A 12239-nucleotide genomic window follows, 5' to 3' on the forward strand; every position below is an offset into this window, starting at 1 on the left:
GTTTGCAAAGATGTCTCCAGAAAGAACTGGTTCTGTTTCTTTCTAAACCAGGAAAGCCATAAGACACCCAATCAAAATGAGAACGTGAGTTGATGAGAAAAAAGTGAGATGGTAAAACAGTAAAATAAAAAAGAATGAATACATGAAAAGTGGAACTAGTGCAGTCTACCACAAAAAAATTGTGATAAAAAAAAAAAAAAAAATATATATATATATATATATATATATTTATATTGTAACATAGATGAGGGGGTCTCCAGGGCTGTACCACATTGATTTCAGCTCCGGTGATCCCTTGGTTCCTTGAGGCACTTCGTGGGGAAGGTGTAATTGAGGAAAACTGGAGTTCAGCTTCCACTGTGCAACAAATGATACAGATCACTGCGTATGCATAACTTTTTACATATTTAATGAGAAGGACAATCAGGTTTTAAAAGTACAGGTCAATAATTCAGAATTAAATACTTTTAAATCACATGTGCCGGTTTCTCAGTAAGTGCATCAGAGTAAGAGCAAATGAATCATTGCTATTAGAAATTGACACAACCATAATCTCTTTATTTTTTAAATAAGTCTCATTCACTGTATTTCAGCTGGTTCTTTATCAACAATAAATATCTTCCAAGACGTCCAGCTAAACCATTGGGCACTTAGCACTGCATAGAGAGGACTAGATGTTATCTGTAGATGTGATCGTCAGTTGTTCCACAGAATTATAATGCTCTCCCAACCCATAAGCATGTCGCATGTATCTATAAAAAAAAATAAAAAACACATTTTAAATTGCACACTGGCACCCAAGATGTTACTGAAATAAAAAGATCTATCATGTATACACAGGTATATAGACTTTTTTCTATGTCATTTTGTTTTATAATGTGTGTATCTTCCCATGTTCTATATTCAATACTCCAGTATTGATGCAGCTAGCGCCCATTTTTTATACGACCATACCAGTGTTTTAGGCGTTTCCTGCATCCTGCACGGATGAAAGTCCCCGAGAGGTTCAAAATCTTATAACATATCAACTTCTTCTTGGTCCAATAAAAGGTATCATACCACTTACTCCCTCTATAGTTACTACATGGAAGACACAGCTACCCACTATTCTTTGCCTACTATTTATCTTTCAATCACTTAAAAGATTTTTTTTAAACAAAGAAGAGGCTGCAACAGATCCTGGACTTTGCCCGGCGTAGAGAACATGTGGGATTTTTCAATGGATAAAACACAATGGACCACATCCAAATCGTACAAGAAGTGAGTTAGGCTAAGGCCCCGCTCCCAGAGTCAGCGCGCCCGCACTGCAGACAGGCGGTGCGCTGACATACACAGACCGCGATATGCGGTCTGTAGGGAGCGGGAGCCGGAGAAGGTGGGCAGGAGTGGGAGGATTGACAGGGATGGGGGCGTGGCTTGAGCGGAGGGACCCGCTACTCTCCCCCCCCCCCTCCCTCCACGGGCTGCAGGAGGGAGCTGCTGATGGTAAGTAAAATACACACACGCAGGCACTCATACATACACACACACACACACAGGCAGGCACGCACTCATACACACACACACACACACACACACAGGCAGGCACTCACGCACTCATACACACACACACACACACACACACACACACACACACACACACACACACAGAGGCAGGCACTCACGCACTCAGGCACACACATACACACACACAGACAGGCACTCACGCTTTCACTCCACACTCCTCCCCGCTCCCCGAAGCCTCTCCTCCTCCCGAAGCCTCCCCTCCCCATTGGCTCACAGCCACACCACGTGACGCGTCAACGCTAGACATCACCATTTTCTTGTGTCCCCTAGCGGCTGACGCGCCACAGCGTGTAGTGCGCTGTGCCGCCAGGGGGGACCGGGACCGGCTCGCGAGGATTCCCCTGCTGGTGGGGAACTCGCGTGTGGCCGCCCGCGCCAACGAGCGCAGCGGGACCAAGGCCTTACCCATCTACCTCAGGTTAGGATTCGAAAATTACAAAAAAAGCATTTGATTCAGTCTACTGCTCAGAGGTTTTAAATGCAGTAAGAGAAAGTGTTGAAAAAGCATACATTGATATTATAAGGAACACTTAAAAGAATGCTACATCAACCACTAGATTAAATGAAGATCCAAGCAAGATAAGGATCAGCAAGGGAGTGTGACAGGGAGACATTGTGTCACCCAAGCTTTTCACAGTAACACTTGAATTGTTCAAGACCTTGAATTTGAGAAGAAAAGGGAATCACTGTTGATTTTGAATACTGGAGTACCCTACCATTTGTAGAGGACGTTGGTAATTTTGCCACAGGTCCCAAAGACCTATAGTAAAAAAAATAATCAGAGAACTCACCTAAACAAGTAAAAAGTGGGCCTCTATATGAAATCTCAACAAGACCAAAGTGATGTGCAACAAATGTGTCAATTCTGCAAAGATCAAAATAAATGGAATAGAACTGGAAGTTGGAGACACAACACTCCTGTAAGCTCAACGCCCAGACCGACCACACTGTATATACAGGCATACCCCGGTTTAAGGACACTCACTTTAAGTACACTCGCGAGTAAGGACATATCGCCCAATAGGCAAACAGCAGCTCGCGCATGCGCCTGTCAGCATGTCCTGAACAGCAATACCGGCTCCCTACCTGTACCGAAGCTGTGCGCAAGCGGGGAGACTATAGAGCCTGTTACACATGCGTTATTTACATCAGTTATGCACGTATATGACGATTGCAGTACAGTACATGCATCGATAAGTGGATAAAAGGTAGTGCTTTACTTTAAGTACATTTTCGCTTTACATACAAGCTCCGATCCCATTGCGTATGTTAATGCGGGGTTTGCCTGTATTTACATCAAAAAGGACTGCTACTGGGTTTGTGACAAGGTATAAACAAAAGACAAAAATACCCAATGCGACAAAATACATGGTTAAATACTTCAATGTTAGTATTCTCATGGATAAGGGTCATTTAGTTAAACACTTTGGCCAAAGCGTTAAGTAGTGTTGTACCGGGTCCTATATTTTCCTAAAAAACGGGTAACGGGTACCTGGGCAAAAGTAATAATTTTACCCGGACAGGTACCCAGTTAACTGGACGGCACTTACCTGCAGGCTGAGGAAGACCGCGGCGACATCTGGGAGTAGCAGCAGACGTCCTGGTGGCGGTGGCAGCACCCAAAGTCCTTGTTCAGCCGACGGGAGCAGCAGGAACAGAGCAAACAGCCGATGCCTGTGGGAGCCAGGGAACCATGTGACCAGAGCAGGAGTGTTCCTATTGGACAGCTGGAGAGGAGCCGGGTGTCCAATAGGAACGCTCCTGTTTCGGTCACATGGTTCCCTGTCTCCCACAGGCATCAGCTGTTTGCTCGGTTCCTGCTGCTCCTGCCAGCTGAACAAGGACTTCGGCTGCTGCCACCGCCACCAAGACGACTGCAGCTGTCGCCACAGTCTTCCTCACCTTCCGTCGCCGGCTGTAGGTAAGTGTTGAACTATTTTCAGCTGCCCTGAAATTACCCCAGTGCCGGTCCCAGCCCCCTGCTGCCGCGTACGGGTAATTTCCGGGTAGCTGAAAAAGCGCGGGTAAGCTCTGGGTACATCACTAGTTATAAGCCTGCAGCCACTTCACGGCATGACCAGTATGCAGGTCCTAACACTACCTGTGAAAATTCTCATTTACCTCTGCTGTGGAGAGAGAATGGTCTTAATAGACCTGTCCTGCACAGGTACATGGAAAAACCTGCTACTGAAAAAATGGGGTGTGATGAGCTTAAACCCTGGGAGGAGGGGCCACTAACCTCCAAACAGCTGATATCACTTGAAAATTTAAAATGTATAAACACACAATCCCAGCAAGCTCTAACCCCAGAACCCACCACATCATATGTATATATTTGTATCAAAAGGAGTGCCCGTGAGCATGGCCAAATGTATACACCAAAAGACAAAAATACCCAATGCTACATCCAATGTGACAAAATACATAAGTAAATACTTCCATGTTAGTATTCTCATGAGTAAGGGTCAATGTATAAACAAAAGACAGAGCCCCAATGCTACATCCAACACGACAAATCATATAGTTAAATAGTTGAAGACTATCTACCTTGGCAGGCAACAATGGATAGGAACCTTTTGAATGAAATCAATAAGAATAAAGATGGGAAAGCGCATTTGGAAGAAACAGTCATGTAAGGCAGCGGTGCGCAAACTGTGGGGCGCGACCCCCAGGGGGGGCACGACACTGCCGACGGGGGGCGCGGGGTTTACAGAGGCCCCGCGCGCTTCCCGAAGGCACTTAAATTAAGTGCCGGGGGAGCTGCAGGGCCTCTGTAAACCTAACTTACCGTGGCTCCGGCGGCTTCCTCCCTGTGTCGCCATGGCAACGCGGCGTCAAAATGACGCTGCGAGGTCATGTGACATCACGTTGCTATGGCAACGTGACGTCATTACGCCGGAGCGCGGGTAAGTTGGGGTTGGGAGGGGGGCGCGGGAGTGAGGGGACAGCCGGCAGGGGGGCGCAGGGAAAAAAGTTTGCGCCCCCCTGATGTAAGGGAACATTCCACTGTGCCTCAAAATTGAAAGTTTTAAAGCAGTGTATTCTGCCTGTGCAACGTGGACCCTTAAATGTGAAAATAATTCAGAAGCTTCAGACAATATAAAGAAGTATGGAGAGATGTGTGCTGGGTATAACCCAAAGAGACAGGAAAAATAATGAAGGAGTTTGAAACCAAACGAGTCTGTGATTCCCAAGGTGAAGAAATTAAAATGGCAGCGGGCCAGACATATTGTAAGACAAAATAACCCTCCTGGGACAAAGATGGTACTCGACTGGATTCCAAGGGAAATTAAAAGACCAAGGCGACAACCAAAAGTAAGATGGGAGGATGAAATCAGAAAAATGTGTAGAAATGGGGAGGAGAGAGGCTTCTAGTCGCAGTACCTGGAAGATTATTGGGGAGGCCTTCATCCAGCAGTGGATCTACAAGGGTGTCTGCTGACCTATATCATAATTTAGTCATATGAGAAAAATAATTAAAATATTCTTTCTAGACAGGAAATCTTTCTCCCCTATCAGAGCTTCCATCTGGCAAAATGTTGAGATTCTTGCAGTGAAATTTATTTTTCACAAATATGCCCTTTCAAATATTGGTGAAAAATGTATCACCTAGCCTACTTATTTCACGGACAAATGTAACATTTTTGTCAAAAGAAAAATGCAAAAAAGTGGATGGTGTTTGTGGATATTAATTTGTGAATGCTTTTTTCCTGGAAAGAAAGGGGACTTCTTAGAATCACTGCTCATATTTTGGATTTACAAATATGGACACGGGCCTTACACTTAGGAAGCCTTTTTATCATTTGTACAAGTACCGATTGGCATTTTGCTGCCAAACTCTGCTGACTCATTTTTCTTCACTAGGCATAGATAGAAAGCAACAGATTTCTGTATATAAAACAAACGCTAGTTGTTGCACAAGAGTACATACCAGGTACAAATCGTTACCAGAGAAAGTTGTGCACTGGAATATACACCAGAAGGCCCTGGTTTAAAATGCAAAGACATATGTTAGGCCGGGGCCATGGTAAAAAGTACAGTACTGAGCTGCGCTGAGCCAGGAAACTTACCTCCTGCATGTGTGGGGCTTTAGTAGACGCTTCCGCAGGCGTGTGGAATTGCAGCCGCCAGATAATTACATTTTTCGCGCTGAGGGAAGCGGAGGGCCGGTCACGTGACCGGCAAAAGCCAATGGCACTCCGTGACGTCGGCGCTGTGACGTGGCACGCTAGCCCCGCCTCGCGCCCCGCCTCACAAGCGCACTCGCTGACGCTCATGCCAGGACACAAAAAAGCTCCTGCTTGAGCAGGAGAGCATGAGCGTCAGCGCGGCTCAGCGCTGTATTTTTTACCATGGCCCCGGCCTAAGACAATACAAAGTACAGGCATACTGTATAAGTTCTACGGCAAGGAAAAGTGTGCGCAGCCATTTTATTTACATCTTCGTTAATCAACGGACGCCAACAAAAGAAAAAAAAGAAATATATGCTCGATTGATTTGCCTGATGTTATATGCTTCTTTACTTCGCCAACTGAAACTAATCAAGTAAAAAAAACAATGTAATGGGTGTAAAGGATGCCAAGCAGCTCAATATGTACAGTTATTTGCATACATTAGGTTATTTATCAAAGGTTTAAAGATAAAGCAATGACTTACATTAGTGTTATCGGTTTGCTTGCATATTCCTCACCAATGACAATAGGAGGAGAATCCGCTTGGATCACCTCTATAGGAGTTTGCAATATGTGTGACAGAGCTCGAAGCTTTAGAAGAAATGACAATAAAACACATTCAACTTAGATTTTTACATTTTAAAATTCCTAAATACCCTTGAGTGTTATCAGGTTTGTGTACATTAGGACTTTGAATGACATATGATTGTAATCCAACAACCCCATATTTTGGTTTGGGGACATAGTTCAGGTATATTAAGTCTGAGCCACTTCCATTTACATCCTATGGCTTTTCAAGAAGAGATGACAGAGAAGCCCAATGCTACATCCAACATGACAGAAATTCACAGTAAAATATTTATATATATTCTCTTGAAAAAGGGTCATTTAGTTTAACCCTTTGACCAAAGCATTGTAAGCCTGTGAGCCACGACAAGGCAGACACCTGTTCGCAAGGCCTAACACTACCAGATACTAATATACCTCTATTAGGATTAAAATTCTCATTTACCTCTATTAGGAGGGAGAAAGACCACATTGGATCTATATCCAGCAGAATGAAAGGACCTACTAACTTGGGAAGTGGGGAGGGGCGGGCTTAAAACCTGGGAAGGAGGAGCCACTAACCTCCAACAGCTGAAACAGCTGAGAATAGGTTAACAAAACACAAAACCCCAGCAAGCTCTTTTTGGGAACCCCTGAGCCCCCACAAAATATATATATATGTATTTATGTGTCAAAATGGAGTGTCATTGAGCGTGGCATATGTATATGTATGTATGTATATGTATATGTATGTATGTATATGTATATGTAGAATATATAAGTATTTTACTGTGTATTTCTGTCATGTTGGATGTAGCATTGGGCTTCTCTGTCGTCTGTTGTATACATATGCCCTGCTCAATAGCACTCCATTTTGACACATAAATACATACATATATTTAATTATAATATATATTGTGTTCTGTTAACCTATTCTCAGCTGTTTCAGCTGTTGGAGGTTAGTGGCTCCTCCTTCCCAGGTTTTAAGCCCGCCCCTCCCCACTTCCCAAGTTAGTAGGTCCTTTCATTCTGCTGGATATAGATCCAATGTGGTCTTTCTCCCTCCTAATAGAGGTAAATGAGAATTTTAATCCTAATAGAGGTATATTAGTATTTTATCTGGTAGTGTTAGGCCTATGCGAACAGGTGTCTGCCTTGTCGTGGCTCACAGGCTTACAATGCTTTGGCCAAAGGGTTAAACTAAATGACCCTTTTTCAAGAGAATATATATAAATATTTTACTGTGAATTTCTGTCATGTTGGATGTAGCATTGGGCTTCTCTGTCGTCTGTTGTATACATATGCCATGCTCAATAGCACTCCATTTTGACACATAAATACATACATATATTTTGTGGGGGCTCAGGGGTTCCCAAAAAGAGCTTTCGGGGTTTTGTGTGCTTTTCAAGAAGGACTAGAGAACCACAACAGGTACAGCTTGGATGAGATGGGGATTTCTATAGAAAACATAGGAATCTGCATTCTTACCTCTAGTTGACCACCCCAAGCTGATGTGTTTGCTATGTCACTGCAGTATTTCTCAAACTCGTCTGTGCAATACAATAAAAACATTGTTACATTACAGAATTGGGACAGAAGTACTGGTGTGCCCAGAACATTGCAGGACTTTTCCACCTCCTGGCCCTGAGGAAGCAAGCCCCAAAAGAACAGCAGCAATGGGGCATTATCACCAAATATGTTTGCCAGCACCCACCACCCAAATTAATTAAAGTGGAATCCTGCCAGAAAGCCATGAATTTGCACCCCAAAACTGGAACAATCAACCGAAAATTCTCACAGTCACCACGAGTCTAAGTTCTTTCAAAACTAAAGCTGTCTCACATTTTAATCTGGTCTGTAACTGTTACATATGTCTATAATATATATTATCTCTAACTGTGCATGCAGTGTCTTGTATATAATGTATACCCTGGTCACTTATGTAACTGTATTTGTAACCATGTATTATTTGTCATCTTAACACTATTCCCAGGACATACTTGAAAACGAGAGGTAACTCTCAATGTATTTCTTAAGTAATAATCCCCGAAGAACAGGGCATTACTGGGCAATAATGCCCTGGCTGGAAGAGTTGAAGGCCCGAAGCGAAGCAGAGGGACTTTAACCCAGCCAGGGCATTATTGGCCAGTAATACCCTGTTCTGAGGGGATTATTACTATTATAGGCTAAGTGGAGGTTTATTTACAGCCCCCTACACAAACAGACACACACACAGACACACAGACACACACACACACACACACACACACACACACACACACACACACACACACACACACACACACACACACACACACACACACACACACACACACACACACACACACACTGCAGCTCCCCTCTACACCCACAAAACACACTGCAGACACACACCAACAAAACAGACTGCTACCCCCTCTACATCCATAAAACATGCACCAGCAGGCCCCTCTATACCCACTGCAGCCCCCATGTAAACCCACACACTGCAGACACACACACACAAAACACTGCACCCCTCCTCCACCCACAAAACACACTGCAGCCCCCCTCTGCACCTACAAATCACACACTGCAGAAATACACAAATCAACAAAACAAACTGCCACCTCTACATCCACAAAACACACACACCAGCAGCCTCCTCCCTACACCCACTGCAGACCCCTGTAAACCCACACACTGCAGATACACACACCAACAAAACACTCTGCACCCCTCCTCCACCCACAAAACACACACTGAAGACAAACACACTGCAGCTCCCCCTCTACAACAACAAAACATACACAGCAGAAACACACCAACAAGACTCTGCTGCCCCCTCTACACCCACAAAATACACACCAACAGAAGACACACACACACACACACACACACACACACACACTAATAAAACACTCTGCTGGCCCCCTTTACACTCACAAAACACACAACAGACACAAACATTTCACTCACTCTCCTGTGCGGAGCTCCCTGCAGTCAGGGTGGGGGAGGAGTCAGTGCCTTGCTTGTGCCTTCTGTCCAATCACCTCCCCTGTCTGAGAGCAAATGTCACTATTTGTGAATAAAAACTGAAAGCTGATTGGCTTAAAAACTTGGCAGGGTGCCAAAAATTCCGGCCCATTACTGATTGGATAATGCCCAGAATTTGAACCAATCAGAGTGCAGGGATTTCAATAATGCCCGGAATTTAACAGCTTTAGCCTATAATTCCTGGCAAAACATTTTTATAAACAAATGAAATAAATAACCATTTCTAGCCTTTAAACGTTGGCGCGTCCAAGCCCTGAAAAGCTTACAAACTATATACATTAGACCGACGGAGGCCTGCTTCAAATAATGGTATAGGAGTTTGCAGGAGCTCAAATGCTTGGTTCCATAAGTTCATCCATATAAAGGTGTAGCCAGGTCTCCCCAGCCTGTCAGCACCCCCCTCACCTTGCTGACGATCGCGGGTGCAGCCGAGTCAAATGGCGGCACCGCGCGGCGATCGCAGGGGTGAGGGCGGTCAGGCCCCGGCTCGGGGGTTGCCGGGGACGCGTGCGGCCGGTTGCCAAGGCCGCACGCACGTCACAGGGTTCCCGGCGCTCCCGGAGCCGGGTGAGGAGGGCGCCGCCATTGCGCATCGGTTCGCGCATCCGCAGTGGTCGCGCATGCGCAGGGAAGCCTATAGAGCCAGGGAGAAGTCGCGCGAGTGCGACACCAGGTAGGAAAAGGTTACGGCAGCATCAGGGAGATCGCGCATGCGCAGTACAGCGCTCAGGAAGCCCGCGAAACCCTAGCCTACCAGGGAAGGCTCTGAGCAGGGACTACGAGTCCCATGAGCCTCTGTATGCCCCACGTGACCCCAGGGAGCCAATAGGGCTTAGGATGACTTGGCAGAGGAGAAGAGATACATTGTTTGGGCTGCAGCTACGCAGTTAGTTGGAGTCCGGGAGCTGTGAGGGAAGCAAGGGTGCGGGGAGTGAGTGCAGCTCCTGCATCCAGATAGGTACCCACATCCCAGGTAGGCCCTAACTCCCCACCAGTTTAGGGGGTAATTATAAGGGACAGCCCCAGTTAGGGACTCTGCCCTTAGTGTGAGTGCTGCCTTGTCAGAGTCACGGCTGTTAGTGCTGTGAGGTCTGACAGGCAGGCACCGTGTTGTGCAGCCGGTTGCTGTACGTACAAAGTACTAGGTCCCAGTCACCTTGAGGTAGTGCTAGGGGTAGGATGCCTGAAGGGATAGCCTGTTAACGAGGTCAGGAATTCTGGAGAGGATCTGCACTAGGCTAGCCAACAGTAGGTAGACGCCTGGGGGCAGTGCGTTACTGCAAGTACTAGGTACTAGTTAGCTAGAGTCAGGACCGGGAGAGCTAGGGGGACAGGATAGGGCAGTTAACCCCTTTGGTCCCAGGTAAGTCTTCACTCCCAAGTTAGTGGTGCTCCAGGGACAGGCCCTAGGTGAGGGACCGTGTCATGTTAGAGTGCCAGTGTTAGATAGGATCAGCGGATGCTGTGCTTCCTGCCAGGAGACGTGGGCTTAAGTCGGGGCCCAGAGAGAGACTATCTTCAGGGTGGGATCGCCCCAGGCGGACCACAAGCAAGGAACCACCGGATCAGATGGGATCCAGGTCGACAGATCCTTTGAGAAGTAGTTGCAGGCCCTAGTGCAGGAGCGCTCGGCAGGTAACCCCTTTTGTCAACAAGTGCACCAACAGTTCCATTAGTTAGTGACTGCGCAGTCACCCATATTCTCACCTAAAGAGTGCGGGACACATTGTGCGGGGATTGATGGACACGGGGTGGGATCACCCGGTGTAGGGGGAAGCGTCCTGCGAGACGCAAGAGTCAGTGTCCCCTCTAGAGAGGGACACCCGTTATTATGTTGATGTTATATGGTTCATGTGAGCACAAGTAAAAAGATATTGGTTATCATACATATGGTGTACTGATTATTTGCATGTGGTTCCTATGTTAGGGTTATTCTACATACCCATAGAATCCTACATAGGTGGAGGCGCTGAAACAAAGAAACGTTCCAGAGGATTCACCCCAGGCTCTCACTAGCGGAGGCTCAGCCTCCTGTGAGCCTGACAGGTATACGCACCACACCTGGTAACATTATATGTTCTACGCACCCACACTATATATGCGATTGGGTGGGGTGGAATACCCGTTACAAAGGTAACAACACAAGGGGAATATATTCAACAATAGTGTAGTTCTCAATCTTCACATGCATTGGCTCAATAATTCCCTGGGGATCTGGGGTGAACATGTCATAACTTCCCTTCCTCCTTGGCATGGTCCATAATAAATGAGAGTACTCACTGTTTTCCCCTGTGTGCCCTTAGGTGTGCAGCCGCGTCCAAAATCCAGAGAATATCCAAAGTAGTAATGTGTGGCGCACAGCAACAGAGAACAGGTCATGTGGCAATTGAAAAATATTTATTAACGCTGCATATTTTTTTTTAATGCAGCTTTAATAAATATTTTTCAATTGCCACATGACCTGTTCTTTGTTGCTGTGCGCCACACACTACTACTTTGGACATTCAAATAATGGGAAAGAAACAACAAGCTTGGATTGCCTCTAAGAATACGTATGCTTTTGTGAGTCTCAATATGCCATGAAGCAGCTTCCCAATGATGTAGATGATTTTAGGCCCATTCATTAAGAGTTGGTTTCTTCTCCAACATCATAAGGCCACGGCCCAGTCTTCACTGTAGCACGGGCGCCCGGCGGGGTGGTGGTGCAGGCACGTGTGGGAACCGCGATCGGCGGTCTCACCTCTGAATGAGTCTTTGCAATGGTACGTGCGTCGAGGGGCCGTGGCTAAAAAGTAACACCCTCTTCCGCAGCAGCAAGCTGAAGAATCTGCGCTCTGATTGGCTGCTATTTCCTTCGCTCTGATTGGCTTGGGATGTCTGCCATAGGATTGGTTCTCACGGACCGACGTGACGCTGAAC

At 46.1% G+C, this 12239-nt stretch overlaps 1 protein-coding gene across 5 annotated transcripts in view; it reads right to left on the reverse strand.

Annotated features, from left to right (window-relative positions):
- Positions 1-392: 392 nt before the first annotated feature.
- The window catches only part of OTUD6B (OTU deubiquitinase 6B), a 41583-nt gene continuing 29736 nt past the window's right edge, over positions 393-12239 (reverse strand). For 2 of the 5 annotated variants that reach the window (XM_075582855.1, XM_075582868.1), the window contains 5 exons: positions 7773-7834; positions 6223-6329; positions 4951-5009; positions 2283-2326; positions 393-752 (listed from right to left, as the gene is read on the reverse strand). In XM_075582855.1, coding sequence (XP_075438970.1) covers positions 714-752; positions 2283-2326; positions 4951-5009; positions 6223-6329; positions 7773-7834 — 311 coding nt within the window. In that variant the 3' untranslated portion in view covers positions 393-713. The remainder of the gene's footprint in view (positions 753-2282; positions 2327-4950; positions 5010-6222; positions 6330-7772; positions 7835-12239) is intronic. The other 3 variants (XM_075582858.1, XM_075582863.1, XM_075582866.1) reach the window with 3 other exon arrangements.

Source organism: Ascaphus truei, chromosome 2, assembly GCF_040206685.1.
Source record: "Ascaphus truei isolate aAscTru1 chromosome 2, aAscTru1.hap1, whole genome shotgun sequence".
NCBI classification, from domain to species: Eukaryota; Metazoa; Chordata; class Amphibia; order Anura; family Ascaphidae; genus Ascaphus; species Ascaphus truei.